The sequence below is a fragment of the Lytechinus variegatus genome, chromosome 5, assembly GCF_018143015.1.
Source record: "Lytechinus variegatus isolate NC3 chromosome 5, Lvar_3.0, whole genome shotgun sequence".
Classification (NCBI taxonomy): domain Eukaryota; kingdom Metazoa; phylum Echinodermata; class Echinoidea; order Temnopleuroida; family Toxopneustidae; genus Lytechinus; species Lytechinus variegatus.
The window spans coordinates 28272254-28291427 of NC_054744.1; the positions used below are offsets into that span (position 1 = coordinate 28272254).

General features: G+C 34.4%; 1 protein-coding gene across 1 annotated transcript in view; it reads right to left on the reverse strand.

Moving 5' to 3' along the window:
• The window catches only part of LOC121415874 (dual specificity mitogen-activated protein kinase kinase 5-like), a 55080-nt gene extending 36927 nt beyond the window's left edge, over positions 1-18153 (reverse strand). The window contains exons 1-3 of the mRNA XM_041609249.1: positions 17968-18153; positions 8869-8917; positions 8052-8119 (exon numbers count right to left, since the gene is read on the reverse strand). Of these exons, the coding sequence (XP_041465183.1) occupies positions 8052-8119; positions 8869-8917; positions 17968-18066 (216 nt within the window). The 5' untranslated portion in view covers positions 18067-18153. The remainder of the gene's footprint in view (positions 1-8051; positions 8120-8868; positions 8918-17967) is intronic.
• Between the last annotated feature and the right edge of the window lie 1021 nt (positions 18154-19174).

The following is a 19174-nucleotide window of genomic DNA, read 5'->3' on the forward strand; positions in this document are numbered from 1 at the left end:
TGGGTCTCACTTTGGTGACAACCTAGCATAAGAAATTGATCGCTTATTACAAGAATTCTTTGATAAGTATATTTTATTTGTCCTCAAATGAGAGTGGATTCGCCTTCAGATTATCATGATTGTCTCGGAGAGAAAGGGATGGCATTATTTACAAGTAAAGTTTCTTATATGAATTCATCAAACCAGAGTAGATTTGCATTCACTTCTTTTTTTCTGATAGACAGAGATTGCTATATGTACTACAGGAGGGAGTGCAGGTTTCATTGTTTAACTTCCTTAAGTTCCTTTTACTATCAAATCTCTATAAGTGAGATCAGTATCAGATTCACATGTTTGTTTCTGACATTTCTCTTTATTTTGTTATCTGCCATGCTTGAACAATTAAAAACGCATTTGGTGTGATATAGAGACATTTTACTCTCACTAAGTGTCAATTAAATCATAGTTTATCACTGCATACCTGGGGAGGATATGATATAGACCCACAATATTTTTTCAAGACTTAAAGTCCCAAGAAGAAAAAAGAGAAAAAAAAGAAAGGGGAAATATCATACTACATCTACCGTATTTATCATACTTTTCCAATATCATGTCAAAATCTATTGTTCAGAATTAGAGGACTGCATTACAAATGGCAAAATTTTTGCCTCCTTGCTTCGCTCACTTGCAGTCATTTTGCCCCATACCCAATTTCTGGCTCCCTACAATATTTTGGCTCATTACACTATTGTATTCAATAATTGGAATCTCAAAAAAAGGGCTTTCCTTTTTAAAGGATATTCATTAGAGTTGAGCAGTCAGAATCTGTTTTACTTTTGGTATCAAATAGTGGGAAATCAGGCTTTGTTGACCTTTCTGCATTTTTCATTTCCTTTTTGTATTTCCTTCCATCCCATTTTCCCAATTCAGATAATCTGCAGACTTCCTACAGTAGTTTCTTGAATTAAATTGTGAATCTGCTATTTTAAAACTAATTTATGATGGCCTTATGTATGCATGTACGAGCCACACCCATTTGTCAAATAAATCTCAACACATGATATGCATTCTGTCAAAATAGGAAGTTAAAGGGGAATAATGGGCAAAAGGACAATTGAAATTGAACCACAATGCTCCCAGAAAAAAAAACTTTTTCAATAAAAGCACCGTCACAAAATGCTGCATAACAATACCAAAAAAAAATAATAATTTGCTTTAACAGGGCCATACTTAGAGTTAGAGCCAAAGGAAAGAAGTTACAGCTACATGTAACAATCATTTCTTAGAAAAGTCTTTAAAGAGCAAGTCCAGCCCAGCATAGAGATGATTTGAATGAATAGAAAAAAAATCCAAGTACTGTACATTGAAATTGGATCTAAAGAAATTGTAACGTTTACTTTAATAATTCACACAATGGTTTATATGCATGTCCTGGAGAGCGTGATCGGTTCATCACGGACGGACATTTGATAGATTTTGAAAGTTTTGAAGGCTTGTAACAAATTAGGAATAAGATGAACAAGGTTCCTTTGTGTTTTATAGTGAAGGGTAGGACAAAGTATGTTGAATGATGAAAAAAGTTTGTTGCCATGGTTACCTACAAACATAGGTATCCACTAAATGTGCCATATCACGGACGGACATGATAGAAATGTGGTTTTTAGAATTTTTGTACATTTTTATTGTTTCTATCTAAACAGCTTAACATTGACCAATAATTGTTAATGCAACTAACACTCAGGTATGTTAGCTTCTATGTTCACCACATTGAATTCTTAATCAATATCAAACTTCTGAGAGAATTGCAAATATTTTCCATCACGGACGGACATCTCGGACGGACATCACGGACGGACACAATCAAAATACATTGGAAGTACCCTGTAAGAAGTTCTTAATACTTTTTGGGGGGAACAAATGCTATTGTATTGATGATTTGTACATATTTTAATATTATTAAACAGTATTAGTTGCACAATCAAGTTGTTACAACTTCAATCAAGTTGCTGCAACTTGATTTAAGATGTAGCAACTTGATTTAAGATACATATGCAAATGAGAAACTTTGCTGAGCAGATTATGAATTCAATTTTAGCTTCTAATTGCTGTGAAAAGTATCTCTGAGAATTATTCAGAACTCAAATGGAATAAACCTACAACTCTTCACAATTTTTTGTGATATCTTTGTTTGGCCGTTATTTGGGCTATATTGTTGTCAGGAAAAATTGTTAAACATTATTGGAATGCAGATAGAGTTGGAAAGCTGCATGTACATGTATATGCCAAAAAGCAGGAAATAAAACATGGGAAGTACAAGTCCAAAGCTGTAGATTTCATCAATTCAAGCTTGCAGAAAGTGATGGAGAAGAAGAAAGTACATAAGTAGAAAAATCATCAATTTTTCTATTCACAAACCTATGGATTCACAATGATAACAGAACAGGACATCACAGTCTTGAGGCTCGTGAAAATTACATGAATACCTTTTTTCGAAGTCCATTTTGGAGCTAATTTTAAGCAAATCGCTTATCTGGTAAACTGTGAAAATGAATAAAGCTTGCACTGCAGTGTTTAGAAGTTTTAATAAACTTAGGGTTGGTGTATCAATTTCAATTTTGGATTCGGTCCGGGCCGAAATACATGAGGGCTGTTGATATTATGGGGTGTCTCTACTTTGATATGTGCAAAAGATTCAAAGAGAGCCCCTGACAAGTGTTGATCCAACAAACAAGCATAAGGATCAACGACCTGTTCATCTTTTCGATTTAGTTTTTGGATTAAAAAAAAACATCTTTGCTACTGGAAAATTAATGCCTAAAAATCATCATGATCATAAAAATACTTGTATCAACATGATCAATAGGTGGTTTCAGACCGCCTCGAAGTTCGCCAGTTCCAGGTATTCTCTGATCGGGAAATTTACCCCGATCAGAAAATACCAGGTATTTTGGTAATGTGAAAGCAAACTACGCGTAATTTCCCCGAAAGAAAATACCCGCTAAATAGTAGGTACTTGGCGAAATTACGAGAACTTTCGTGGGGATTTTTCCAAGGTCGCAGGTATTTTGGCAATGTGAAAGCGAATTACGGGAACTTTTATCCCAGCGTGTCGTTGGGCGCGGCGGCGTGGGTGGCTGCTGGGCAAGTGATTTTGAATCTCTCGCCTTGCCTGCTTATCAGACCACACTGCGCATGCTCGTAACTTCGGGAACTTATCCCGAAGGATGTGTTTCGGGGCGGTGTGAATGCAGGAATAATTAAGGGGTATTTTTTAGCCTTAAAAAGTTTTCGTAATTTAACGGGGATTCTTGTGATCGAGGCGGTTTGAAACCACCTATTGATCAACTAGCTGTTGATTTGGAACCTACTAGTATTCTACAATTTAAAAAGACAATATTCTTTACATTCGATTTTGACAAGAACTGTGTTTAGAGCAATCATATGTCTAGATTATACTGTGCGTCTTGCATAGAAATCAAGTTGCTACAGTGCAATATTTCACTCGTCCGTCTGATGAAATTAATGTCAGTCCGTGATCATTTTTGATTGATTTATTATATGCATAAAATGTATGGATTTTTATAGCTATGTTCAAATAAAATGATGTACAGTGTCCAGTGAAATACTTCTACACACTTTTTTTTTTCTATTCTGATAAAGAATAAAAAGCTGAATCCATAGAAATTATCCTAATAAAAATGATCACGGACGGACATTAATTTCATCACGGACGGACGGAAATGTTAACATCCACAAGAAAAGTTTACTTCCCATATTTTTTTTCTACTAATTTATGTTTGATGATAGAGTAATGTTCAGAGTGCATGACTATTAAAAAAAATTGGAGTACCATTGAAAACAATAAAACTAGAGTGAATTGAATTTGAGTGAATTAACTTTATCCGTCCGTCATGAAATTAATGTCCGTCCGTGGTCATTTTTGATTGACTATATGATATGGATAAAATGTATGGATTTCAGCTATGTTCAAATAAAATGATGTACTGTGTTTAGAGAGATACCTCTACACCTTTTTATTTTTTATTTCTATTCTGATAAAGAATAAAAAAACTTTTCATCTTTTTTTCCATCACGGACGGAAATTTCTAAATGGAAATGTTAACACCTACCAAAAAAAATTACTTCCCAATATTTTTTTTCTACTATATTATGTCTGATAATAGAGTGATGTTCAGAGTGCAAGAACATTCAAACCAAATTACAGTAACTTTAAAAACAATAAAACTAGAGTGAATTTAATTTGAGTACAAATGTCCGTCCGTGATGAGAGGTAGCAGCACCCCCATGAATAAAATGGACTATTCCGGTACTTTCGGAATCATCAATCTTCATGAAACTAAGTTTTTTGAAAACTGAGATATCAAAGATCATTTTAAAAGCAAATTTGATAGAAGTACCTTAAAAAAAAAATTTCACCTCAATGCGAACCCTTAACCAATCATGCTCTGGTCACTATACATGTATATTAAAAAGGAGGGAACTTTTCTTTTAAATACTTTAGAAATTTGAAATATCTTTCATAAGTTCTATCTCATAATAATGATATGATTTTCCATGAAAATGTGTGGTTGTCGTTATTACAACCTATTGTGATTCATGAAGATGCATTCTTAAAATTTAAATATTCTATATTTTGTATAAATGAAAAAAAATAGTGAATGCCATCAACCACTCTCTCATTTACTAATCACTGTGTTGTGCTACTAACAGATGTGAAAAATACAAGAAACTTTATAATGTAATTAAGTTTTGGTTTCTAATTCTATGAAATTTTCAGCATTATGCTTGCTTAATTTTTTTCTCCCTTTTTATTGAAATCCTCTTTTTGTTGGGGGTAAACTTGCCCTTTAAAATCAAAGTGAAATGTCACCATATCATGTTAGATCTAGATCTGGTTTGTTGAAATTGTGAAATCGAAGCTGATATTAAAGTGAACACATTTAATTATCACCAATGTAGACAAGCACATGTGGGAGAGTGTATTATTATTATTATTGCTTTGAAAAAGACCAATCCTCTGGCTAGAATGCCATGTTTGAATCATCAATTTCTCAGCAATTGCACATTTTCTACCAGTATAATTTGACAAATTATTCGTTTGTGAGCCGCCACACCAAACCCCAAAATAATTCACAAGAGAAGGTTCCCTGTAAATTGCAAAATTAGTAATGTGGTCTTTAAAAGGTAAAAACTTGAAAATGAGCTAATCTGAAAGTTTCATTCTGCCAGAAGTTAAAAATGAAAATAAACTAGCATATCATTGATGTGGTGCTCATGAATCAGGCATCTTACAAAAAAATTAACACAATTCTCAATTTCAGCTCAGGTGACAATGTAGTGAATCATATTGCTGACATAAATTGAGGAAACATAATGAAAATTAATGAAGAAATGACAGAGAAGCAATTTTTGTAATAATTTATGAATAAATTTTGTATAAATTTGCATAAATAATTTTCTAGTCAATTTTTGTAAATTCTGTGTAGCACCTTGGTGAACCTCATGACGCTCTCAGATGGAACAAAATATTTAAAATCAAATCGGTCAACAAATACATGTACATACATGTAGGAAGCATTTGTTGTGAGTTTTGAAAAATATGCAATAGCATGTAGTTTCAAAATTCTGTGTAGAAGCTCTATATCCCCACCTAGAGATATCATATAAAGCAATATTGAAATTGATCTACAAATGGAGAAAAAGCATTTTTGGGGGTGTGATTTGTGAATGAATTTTGCATGAATCAGCATAAATAATTCTCTAGTCAAAATTCTGTGTGGAAGTTTGGTGACCCTCATGTACACTGTACATGTAGCTCTACCAGATGGATGAAAAAAAAATTAAAATTGGTCAACAAATTAAGAAGAAGCATTTTTTGTGATAATGAATAAGTTTTGCATAATTTAGCATGTATTTTTCTACTCAAAATATCAACATTCTGTGTACAAATTTGGTGGAACCCATGCAGCTCTACCAGATAGAAAAAAAATCAAAATCTGTCAACAAATAAAGGGGCATTTTCTGTGATAATACTGAATAAATTTTGCATAGATTTGTGTAAATAATTTTCTTCTCAAAATTTCAAAATTCAGTGTAGAAGTTTGGTGAACCTCATGTAGCTCTACTGAAAAAATCAAAATCAGTCAACAACGAAAGAAGAAAAACATTTTATGTGAATTTTGAAAAATACAGTATGCAATTAATTTTGTATAAAGTATCAACAAATGTTCTAGTCACAATGTCAAAACTCTGTGTAGAGGTTTGGTCAACCTCATGAAGTTGTACCAGATGCAAGTAAAAAAAAATCAAAATTAGTCAACAAATAAAGAAGGGGAAGCATTTATTTGTGAATTTTGCAAAATGTGCATAAATTAGCATATTTATTATGCTAATTATGTGTAAAAGTTTTGAATCCCCACCTAGTTCTATCATACAAAGCAAACAAAATTGAAATTGGACTTGAAATGACAAAGAAGCATTTTGAAATTGTGGACGGACGACAGACGCCAGGCGATGGCATATCAAGCTCATCTGGCCCTTAGGGCTGAGTGAGATAAAAATTAAAGAGGAAACACAAATGTTTCTCTGACGCCACTTTTTCCAGACTACTTTGAGGTATCGCCGAGATTTTACAGTGTGCACATGCTTTTAATAGTGAACCCTAAAATTCAAATCATGTTCTCTCCATATTTTTTTAATCTCTTAATTAATTCCTTTCACACACAATCAGTAATGGTGTGGATTATTCATATACTTGTTGGTAAATTTTGACAAGTTATAATTTTAAAACTTATCTTGTGCTTAAAATTCATGTTCAATATAAATCTTGAAATTCACTATTGAGCTGACAACTTAATGGTGGTTTTGGGGTAGCAGGTCACATTTATGCATATTATCATTCTGGGGTCTTTTCCTTCCATTTGTGGTAAGATAAAAATTGAATATGCAACTATCTTCATGTAGCACTATGTGATAAAAATATTTTGGTGGAATTTGAAAAGCCAAGAATAAATTGTGAAATTTTAGCTTCATATTCAATTTATAATTGTACTGGATTTTTACATTAAATCATGATTATGAGCAAAGTAATATCATCTTTCATCCAGAAATTCATGCGTGGCTTTATACCAGAGCATCATAACTTTCGTCTCAGCGATGTGACTCGAATCAAGAATGCTGTGGGGAGAGCCTCTCACATAAAATTCATCACACAAATTATACAAAGAGAGAGCTGAATCAGCCTCCAGTCTTTTCAGGTAAAAATATCTTGACCTTATTGTATATAATAGTAGTCACTATCTGTTGCTTCATTTAAAAAGGGACTTAAAACCTTTCTTTTTTCCAATCCAGATTTTTAGGATTGTAAGGTTTCATTTGTATAGTTGTAACAATTTGTTTTTCTTCTTGTAAGCGCTTTGGGCCATTCTGGGAAAAGCGCAGTATATAAATAATAATAATAACATAATACTGTACATCCAATTTGGATAAAATATTTGTTTTCATGACCATTTAAATATTTCTGTTAAATTTTTACAAAATATAAGTGATACTATAGGGTATTTGTGGATTTAAATCTTATCCATGGCGTGTTTTCCTTCAGCAAGAAATTTATCCATACTGTGCTGCACTCGACCCAGGTGAGGTGAATAGGAACCCGGCAGGATTAATTCCTTGCATGCACTGAGCACCGGTGATAATAGCTTGAGGTAAAGCTGGGGTAATAACAGCAGCACTTTGTGTCCTTTATAGGCAAAAAGCACTTTATATATCCAGCTATTATTATTATTATTATAGTGCTAATATCAACCTTGTAGGTTCTCAATGTGCACCTACATGTATATTACCATGGCTATTAAACTAGTTTACCGATTCTGGTGCTCACAGCTCTTTGAGCAATTGATTCCCGCAAGTATCCATTTATTTCACCTGGGTGCATCACATTGTGGATCGAATTCTTGTGAACGGACATTGCGCCATGGCTGTGATTCGAACACAGAGACTAATCCACTGGGCCTAGCGGTGAATCGATTATGAGGTCAACATATACTCACATAGTTGATCATGGCTTCCATTTCATCATCACTTCGTACAGTGATACGGTCTCCATCCTCATCTTCATCTGTACAGGGAAAAAGAGTAGACTCATGACAGAAGCCCTATAAATGTATCTTACACATCCACATACATATTAAAACAAAGATGAATTAAAGAGACTTTGCAACAGACATCAGGGGCTGCAGGATGTTTTTCAGAGTGGGGGGGGGGGGTGATCATGCAAAAATTCACACTCATATGGTTATTTTTATTTTGTACAGTTTTGGAAAAAAGCTAAAGCCCCCCCCCCCCCCCATTCTGTGGCCCCTGGACATTTAATACCAAAGAGGTCATGATTGAAGCATCATTTACAAGATAATATCGTTCTCACCAGATCAAAATCTTATTTCCCCAAAGAAAGTTTTGAAAAGGAAAAAATCCACTTTCCCATTTTAGGTGGGGGGTTTAAACAAGACCACATGTAACTAAATAACTCAAGAAAATTACTCTTTGTTTTAATAATAGTGAGATATTAAAGGCAAATCTGGATTCCCAGCTATGTATCTGAAAAGTGAAGCCATTAACACTATACATTGGCTATACTGAAATAATAGGAATATTTTTTGTTTCTCTCCTTCAGCAACTATAGCATTTTTCTTTTTCTTTTTTTTTACAGATTTTTATTACTGTCATGAGCAAATGTATTTGGTCCCCAAAGGCAAGAAATGGCAGCTTGTGGATATTGGGAAATCATTAGTATGAGGAATCAATAGAAATCATTGTACTGATAAATTACAGAAAACATCATTTACATTGTACACAATGATAACTTACACTCAAAGGCTGCAGGGGTGTTGTCTTGTAGAACTTGAGCTATAACCTCCTGATAATTAAAGGAAGATTCAACATTATTAAAGTCTTAACATGAATTCAATAGATTACATAATGTATTGTAATTGTAAAACAATTTTTACCACGATACGATTTGGACGCTTGCGTAAAGTAACATGGGTGAAGAACAATAGAAAACAAGATGGCGGCTAAACATCGGGCAAGTCTCTTCCTTCTTTTCATAATATTTTTCTAAATTTTTTTATGAATGCTTGTCTAAAAATAAAATCCATGGCGTAAAAATGTCGGAAATGAAGTTGTATCCCATGTACAAGATTTAGGGCTAGATCTTTTAGAGAGAAAGTAGAAATCTCGGGGGCGAAAGTTTCAGGTTTTTTAGTGGTACACACTAATGTATATAAACGAAGACCTGGCTTCGTATGAGAGTAACCTTACGTTAGTAAATGATTTTTACTCTCTAGAAGCCTCCTGGCTACCTAAGACCGCAGCTACCACTAATTCCTTTCAAATGATGATCGAAACATGGTCATCTTCGATCCTTTCGTTGGTCAACATAAGTTGCCATCTTGGATGACATCATCGTCCTTACAGACGTATTTACCAGTCGCTATATATCGCGATTTGTGCCGCTGCTTTGCGCTTGTAGATGTGCGTGCCTTCGGAACTTGTAGCTCGCATTGATTGGCCAGGATATCAAAAATTTAATCGGAAAGCACAACTCGTCAGTAGAGGCGCATGGCCAATATTGGAGACTGTCTCCCATTAGAGAGATTATCTCCAATATCAGAGACTTTTATAAAGAATTTGGGTATCCAATTTCAGAGACAGTCTCCAGTTTGGGAGACCAATTTTCTTTGTTTACATTTGCTTAAAAAGGATTACCTTGGCGGCAGATAAAAATGTGATAAGCAGATTCCTCATGAAATATTAGAAATAATAGATAATAAATAACTCATCGGTCACCCATGGGTTCAAAGCATCTCGCATGCGAAGGAAAATCAGTCATATGCACGCGACACACACGACACAGTTAAAGTTTGCTGGGCTTTTGCCCACATAAAATATTACTTAAAATTTTTTATATCACATTCTGCTATGACACTTACCGAATCATTTAGATCCTTCCGTGAATTCTCCTTGAAGTTTCTTTTAAAAAACATGTATATTTTCTTGATCTTTAGTGAAGATTTTACGGAGATGAAATCTGCTCAGCGCGGATATCAATTTTCGCCTAAAGAGGGCACGCGATTTATATTCATATCAAAGACACGACAAGGGAAAGACTAGGCACCTACACTACTTCTAAACGCAAATCGACACAAGGCATTACGCGAAGTCCATGAAGTGTCCAATCTTTTCATTGTATAGACGTTGGGATACTGTATACGTATTATTGTCGTTCGTTAAAGCTTGTACTGCTGGTTTCTTTCCAGGCACGTATATTATTTTCATTTTTTTTATTAGTCATCTTTTTAAATTCATTGCAAATAAGTGTTATCATCACCAATAATAATCTTTAATTATGTTTTTGAAGGTATTTCATTCATTGATGCCCATAATTAGTAAATTAATTATAAGGATTGCGCATTCAAAGAATTTAGATACAGTTATAAAATTACCAAGGAGCTGAATCAAGGTTGTGAAATTATTAGCGCCACCAACGGGCTTCCTTGTATTTCCGTGGAAGAGACAAGCGAAGTCACTTTCGAGGCCGAGGTAAGCAAAATTTGCTTTTTTTTTAATGATTATGATTTTAAAATAATTTCCTATTTGTTGCCCCCATTGCTACTTACCGGCAAGAGCCCCGGTGCGTAGCGAGGAGTTTCGTCAAATATTACTTCAGCAATGAAGCGATGTTTGCCGACTACTTCGAAATCCAGGGTCAAACACGGTCTATTGTACGAGGTTAGTACATACTAACCTCGTACAATGTGTGAGTGCTCATCGGTAACGTATATTTTCGAGATTTTCATAGAACTTTCATACACTACAGGGAAAAAGAAACTTGGCATTCGGGATCGTGAAACACGCTAGCAAATGTGCGGGATGGTCTAACGGGATTTGAACGGATTTGTAGCGGGAAACTCAAAAGTGAGACGCAAATTCTAGCGTGCTCGGTTGTGATTTTATCGTGCGCGGTCGTGATTTTCATCCCCGCTTCTAACGTGATTTCCATGCTTCCACCGAGATCCCGTTGGTTTGACGCGCGTTTTTGCGCGATAGATGTATGCGCAAGCTAGTTTCAGGACATGCGCGCGCACCTTTTAAAAGGCGAGACAACAACAGGAAATGATTTTAAAGGGAATGATCACCCTTGCGCGAAACTGAACAAAAAGGATTGAAGTGGAAATGTAACTGTACTGACGACTTTCATTGCTAATTCATTTTTACTCTGACATGAATATTGCGTGTTTCGTTCACAGATCATTCATTGAATATCCGAATGTGTTTTTTTTTTGTAAAGAGGAAACCCTTCTTATTCATGATTATAAGGCGGGACATGTTTTAAGATTGTCTTGAGGCTTTCACAATTTCAGATAATGTCCATTTACATTTTGAACAGAATTTATGTTCTCCGATAAGAAATATTAAAGACGCATTTTCGGAATAATAGAGACATCCCGGCGTGACACAAACGGGTATAAAATGATAATCTATAAAATGGTTGAAGTTCCTTAACATATTTGTAAAGAGTTATGAAATGGAAATCATCTGATTGAGATATTTCAAGTCCGGTGTCGGCCCTGATGGTGTTGAAATTTTGATTGCTTCCCCTAACTCTAAAACTTATTCAAGTTTGCATAACTGATTCAGATCACATTATTGTCATCTCAACAACTAGTGATTGACTTTTCGGGACCATCTTCATTTTATGTTTGGCGTCATAATCGTGTACAAATTGACCATACACCAACACCAAAAAGGTCAACACCGAACTTGAAATCACCCATTTACGACTTGAAATTAATGATGATCTAAAAATAATTGTAAGTTCTTAACAAATTCGTAAAGAGTTTTGAGGTTAAAATATAATCATATCGATATGATTCATGACGTAAAATCACTCAAATTTACTTCCGAAATATATGAGTTTCGCTTCGATCTTGGAGCACAGACCCTGATAAAAAGGTACAAAATATAATCTAGAAATTGTTGATGGTTCTTTATTCGTAAGAGTTATGACGTAATCATGTCAGCTATGATTTATGACATGAAATTATCATACTCAGCATTTGAAAGATACGAGTTGCGGTTGGATATTGGAACTCCTTGGTCTGATTAAAGCGTATGAAAATGATTGATAATCTATTAATTTTGTTGAAGGTTCTTGACATAATTATTCGTAAAAAGTTTTAAGGAAGAAAGTAATCATATCCATGTAATCTATGACGTAAAATAATTTTTCTTAGCTTTCGAAAGCTACGAGTTTCGCTTGGATATTGGAGCACCTTAGCCAGATCAAATTATATGAAAATGATAATGTAAAATTGTTGAAGGTTCTTAACATATTCGTAAAGAATTTCGAGTTAAAAAATCATTATTAGCTTTTGAAAGATACGAGTTTCGCTTGGATATTGGAGCGCCCTGGCTTGATAAAAATATGAATAATCTAGAAATATTGTTGGTTTTCAACATATGGATTCGTAAAATGTATTGAAGTATAAATCATATCATATCGATATGATTTATAACGTAAAATCGGATACTTCGCTTTCGAAATAATACGAGATTCGATTGGATCTTGGAGCACACGGCATGGTAAAGAGGTATAAGAAATAAAAATCTAAGAATTGTTGAAGGTTCGTATTCGTAATGAGTTGTGAGGTAAAAATATCACAAAAATATGTTATACGACGTGAAATCATCCCTAACATTTGAAAGATACGAGTTGTACTTGCCTTTTCTAAAATATTTTTTTTCAAATGAGTTTCGTTACGACTTGAGATCTTGAAGAAGGCACCAAAACAAAATTGTTCGGAAACAAACGCATTTACCATGTTTACGGCAATAAAAGAGACGTTCATTTTGATTGCACAGAGCGAAATATTTTCTTCCTCTTCTCTTCCTCCTCTTTTGTAGTTTATTCCTTTTTTTATTTTCCTTATAATTATTTTCTTCGACTTCTTAGCCATGTCCTGAACCTGGTCCTTTCTTATTTCCCTTCCTTTTGGACAATTCCAAAAAATTATCAACCTTTTTGTACGTCCGATTCCCTTTTTTCTCAAGTTTTACTTCATTTTCATATAAACTGACCACACTGCAAAAACTGTGGTGTTTATTGAACAACAGTCTGGAATATATGACCACACGAAAGAAGTGTTGAAACAACACCGGCTTTAATTTAAATCGATGATTTATTTATAATAATTGGTGTTGTATAAACGCATATTTGGAATTAGTCCAAAACCAAACCGATGTTTTTTTAACACCTCTCTAGTGTGGTCATACATATTCCAGACTGGTGTTGAATTAACACCGCAGTTTTTGCAGTGCACAGACTGTCAAAAGTAAAAGAAATCAGGGACAGAAAATTTCATGAATGTCCCGGTCGGACGGATACGGAATATGGAGTTGTCCTTTTTGTCATCTTCTCCGTGTCCTGCACACGATTCTGCATTTTATTTCCCATTATCCCCAATATTCTTCTCTCTCAGCATTCGATCCGCAGTTGTTAGAAAAATATACAAAACTTTATAACAAGTTGTACACATTATATTCCACTCACTATACATTAGTTGGGTGGATGAAAGATTTATTCGCACAAAATATGATAATGCTTTGAAGGGCGGTTGGGGTCTATGCCGCAATGCCAATGGATATGACTTAACACTCATCATATCAAATACATAAATATTTTTAAAATCAATCAGACTTCCACCCCCGAAAAAATACACCAAAATACAGATAGGCCTATTACAATTTTTTTACGATATGACAGGGGATATATGACACCAGCTTTGGAATATCGCACCCCTCTTTCCATAAAAATGTTTGGTCTCTTGAAAATAAAATCTACTGATAGTGTGCTTCATTATGTTGTGAAAATTTGGAAATATAGGAAAATTACTTATCACGTTATTTTAAACAATTTATTATTTTCAGAAAATGAAGGCTTTGACAATTTGTTTTGAACATTTCCATTTACTATTCAAATCCTCTTAAGAATTAAGGTACAATGTCTGTCTTGATGAATAGAAAAATGATGGAAAATAAAACTACTCGTTCTTTGAATGAACCATGGATACAAGTGATTAAAAAAACAGAATTGATGAACAGAAATGATGTCAGGCAAATCTACGTGTTCTTTGAATGAAAGGCGTAGCTGAAAAAAACAAACATAGAATTGATGAACAGAAAATGCGAATCCATCCCTCCTTCGGATAAACAAAGTAACTGATTAAATATAAAAAAAGTTGCTGATGAACAGAAAAATGATGGAAAGCGAATCTATTCGTTCTTTGACGTAACTGATGAAAAAACAATTGATGAAGAGAAAAATGATGGAAAGGGGATCTATTGGTTCTTGGAATGAACGATGTAACTGATAAAATAAAAATACAGAATTGTTGAACAGAAAAATGATGGAAAGCGTTTCTATGAATAAAAGACGTAATTGATGAAACAATTAAAAAACATAATTTTGGGGACTAAAAAAATGATGGAAAGGGAATAAATTTGTTCTTGCAATGAACGATGTAACTGATAAAATAAAAATACAGAATTGAACAGAAAAATGATTGAGAGTGAATCTTCTTTGATTAAAAGTCGTTAGTGATGAAAATAAACACATGCAGAATTGATAAACAAAAAATGATGGTTAGCCAATATAGTCATCTCTGTTCAATTCTTAATAGATTTCGTATCTCAAAGGTTGTGTTTTTTATTTAAGTTATTCTATAACTATATGATTAATTCCGTTACAATAACTTGATTCTAAATCTCTAATTCATAACTCCATAGATAAAAACTCAAAACTGAATAATACTCGTCCTTTGAATGAACGTCGTAACCGATTAAATGAAAAAAAAGCATGAACAGAAAAATGATGGCAAGCAAATCTGCTCGCTCTTTAAATGAACGACGTAACTGATAAAATAAGAAATACAGAATTTATGAACAGAAAATGGCGGAAAGCGGATCTTTTAACAAAAGACGTAAGTGATGAAATAAAAAAAAACAGAATTGATGAACAGAAAATGATGGTTAGCAAATCTTCTCGTCCTTTAAATGAACGACGTATTACGGATTAAAAAAAACATTGAACAGAAAATGATGGAAAGCAAATCTTCCTCGAATAAAAGACGTAAGTGATGAAATTAAAAAAAATACACATAACTGACGAACAGAAAATTATGGGAGACGAATCTCACTTGTCCTTTAGATGAACGACGTATGCAGACGTAACTGATAAAATAATTAAAAAAAATTAATGAACAGAAAATAATGGAATTATGGAAAGTAAATCTTCTTTGATTAAAAGTCATAAGTGATGAAAATAACAACAAAGAATTGATGAACAAAAAAATGATGGTTAGCAAATATAGTCATCTCCGTTCCATTCTTAATATGGATTTCGTATCTCAAGGTTGTGTTTTTATTCAAATTTCTATAACTACGATTAATTCTGTTACAATCTCTATTTCATAACTCCATAATAAAACTCAAAACTGAATTATACTCGTCCTTGAATGAAAGTCGTAACCGATTAAATGGGAAAAAAGAATGAACAGAAAAATGATGGTAAGCAAATCTACTCGTTCTTTAAATGAACGACTAACTGATAAAATAAGAAATACAGAATTTATGAACAGGAAATGGCGGAAAGCGTGATGATGAAATAAAAAAAAAACAGAATTGATGAACACAAAATGATGGTTAGCAAATCTACTCGTCCTTTAAATGAACGAATTATTACTGATTAAAAACAACAACAATGAACAGTAAATGATGGAAAGCGAATCTTTTATAAAAGACATGATGAAATTAAAAAAAAACACGTAATGAACAGAAAATGATGAAAATACTCGTTGTTTGAATGAAATACGTACCTGATTAAAGTTTTATAAAATTACAGAAAAGATAAAAATGAAAGATAAAAAAGGATTATCTAATCGTCCTTTAAACGGAAGAAGTCATTGGTAACAAACACTGGAAAATAAATCATGGAGCTAGCACCGTAAATAAACATTGGAAAGAGAATCTACTCGTCCTTTAAGCCAAAGACGTAACTATAACTGGGTCACTCGGTCAAGAGCTGCGCACATGGATTTCTATCGGGGGACGCGTTTGATGCGCGCGCTAGCAGTGGCCCGCTGTCTATCGGGAATTAAGGATTTTCTATCGGGTTGATAGCGTGTTGAAATATCGATCTTGCGGGTTGAAAATCCCGTTATCCATTTTGAAGTGGCCTAAAAATAACGGGATTGCATCGTGATTGCTTCGAGATTGCATCGTGTTTTGATCAAAAAGTGCCTAACGGGAAAATGCGCATCCCGCAAAATCATGCCAAGTTTCTTTTTCCCTGTAGTGTAGTATTTTGGGTAGGCACAAGAAAGATTAGAGTCTAACGAAAATAGCGGGACTTCGTTCAAGATATGTCATTTAGAATCTAAATGAAATTATAATCTGGACAAAACCCATCCTCCGAATTGCCAACCAGATTACACATGCAGGCTTGCACTAACACACTACCGTCAATGAATGGGGATTAAAAAAATAAAGTAAAATGTCAGAAATTGTTGAATAAATCCCCAGAAACGATGATTATTCCTGTCTACTCATTGTCCACTCATGGTTTCAAATCGTCTCGTGTGTGAAGGATTCATATGCACCTGGTGCACGCGAATCTTTCACACCATTTTTACTAAAATAACTATGACTTTACATCATAGCTATGAATTATACTTTTTCTATAACACTTACCGAACCATATGGATCGTTTGTTGAATTCTCTTTGCTGTTTTTTTAATAAAATAAGAGCATTTTTCGTGATCTTCACGTAGATGCCTCTTGATCAGCGTTGATATCAACTTTTGCCTAAAGAGGGCGCGCGATATTATTCACCAAGCCGGTAGGCACTTAAGAACCAAGTTTGAAAGGATACTCGTAAAATTATGTCACTCTCGCCGATGAATATTCATTAGATCGTGGTCGTGCGTGTTCAATACACACCGAGTGCATGCATGCAGAGAGTTTGTATTGAACACGCACGACCACGATCTAATGAATATTCATCGCGAGAGTGACATAATTTTACGAGTGTCCTTTCAAACTTGGTTCTTAAGTGCCTACCGTACTTTTGTTTACGGTGTTGCAAGCTAGCTGCATTCTAGGCGATCAGCATTATTTTCTTGCTCGTTCAATCCACTTTCATCATCATCTTGTCAAAAGATGGCGTACTTTACCAATAAGTATATACATGAGATGCAACCTGTTGATTTTTGGTACAATTTCCTATTACGCGCTGACGACTTGAATTGAGAATGTTCGATACGAAAAATTGCTTTTCGATTGTTGTTTGCGTACTTTCCACCGCAGTATTAAGGACGGATCGAACGGAGTATCCTGGTTGAGACTTGGAGGTAAGCGATAAAAACAGTTTTATAAATAATTTCCAATTCATTTTTAAAAAAAACTTAAACCATTAAAAAAGAAATCATTAGTGGAGAAATACTGAAACGTTTGGCGTTTTTTATTCCCTCACATTCGTGTGATGAATGAAAACGTCAAAGTCCACTATGAAACCACATGCGTTGTGCGAGGTTAGTATTACTAACCTCGCATGTTGTGTGACTGGATGCTCATTGTCATGATTGGGTACGTAGTCATAGAGTCTGTGTGGAATGTCTACTTTCACTGCTAATTGAGGGAAGTCCTATTTTTTGCTTGTTTTATCCTATCTTTTGTAAATTTTGTGACATTTTAATACCGCCACTGGCTCACTTCTCAACATGATCAAAACCAATGCAAGGTACAAAACAAGACAATAAAATGAATGTGTCGGACTAAGTGAGAGCGAGTGAAGAGTTTCTCCGATCAAAACACCATTGTTCTATTATTACTTCTACTTCTAGGCCTTACCAAGACTTCATGAAATGACAATTGACCAAGCTGCACTGTCCAATCAACGTCCTCTCCATGTTGTGTTTTTATTCTTATGACGAGAGGTTGTGCTGCCATGTTTTTTCCACTTATATCCGGTGAATAACACTGCAAGTCCAAAAATGTAAACTAACCTCGAAATCCGGAAGCGAATTAAAAAAAACATGAAGAAAGGAGACGAATTATTTTACTTATCATTTCAACTATGGTATCTTTGCAGCGCAGAGTTTGTAAGGCAGATAAATGTACGGGGCTATATAGGGGTGAATTAACATTCATTAATTATCTGACTCAGATCTCCCATTTTATTACTCTGCTTGGGCTCTGCTTTCTATTCTTTCTTTCCTTTCATCCTTTAATGAAAAAGATAAGAGGATGAGAATAGTTGAATAAAACTAGGAGAGGAAATGTAAAAATAAAGTTTTAGGTCAATATACACTGCTCAAGACGACAACATGGGGCTTGAATTTTTTTTTCAAGTTTCCATTTTTATTTTTTTCAGCGAGATCGACAGGCATCATGTTAAGAAAATGAGTGCTGAATCAACGATATCACAAATTTCCAGTTAGCGATTGCTTCGCACTGTTATTATTTGATTGACTGGCTATATGTATAATGTTTATCATTCCCAGAAACAATATGAATCGTCACCCTTTCCCGTCAGCAGACCTTGTATTTTAGCTATTTTCTCCTTTATTTGCATTCAGTTAATTATTTAGTGAGACACGTATCATGTTCATCACTAAAAAAGGATCATTAGAACGCCAAATTTTCAAGTAGGCCTGTATACCCCCCCCAAAAAAAAATATATAAATATATAAGCTCACTCTTCACGCTCGTATCACTATCATTATCAGAAACTTAAACTTTCAGCCAGTAACGTACCTAGGATTTTCCACTGGGGGGTGGGGGGGGGGGCAAAATCGTCCGCCCAAAAATTTAACAAGCAAAAAAAAAAGGTCCTCAAGAGGATATAGAGGACATTTCGCACCAGAAAAAATGGTCTTCAACTTCAAAGGATGGGTTTCTGGCTCGTCAGGAGGCAGGGATACGTCCCTTGGGTTGTGACTCGCCCCCCCCCCCCATAGGTACGCTAGTGCTTTCAGGACTGGTCTGAATACATGGAATATCCAACATTATGAGCACGCGCTTTGCTCTTGCATTTTTTTTTATTTATTTAGGTGTA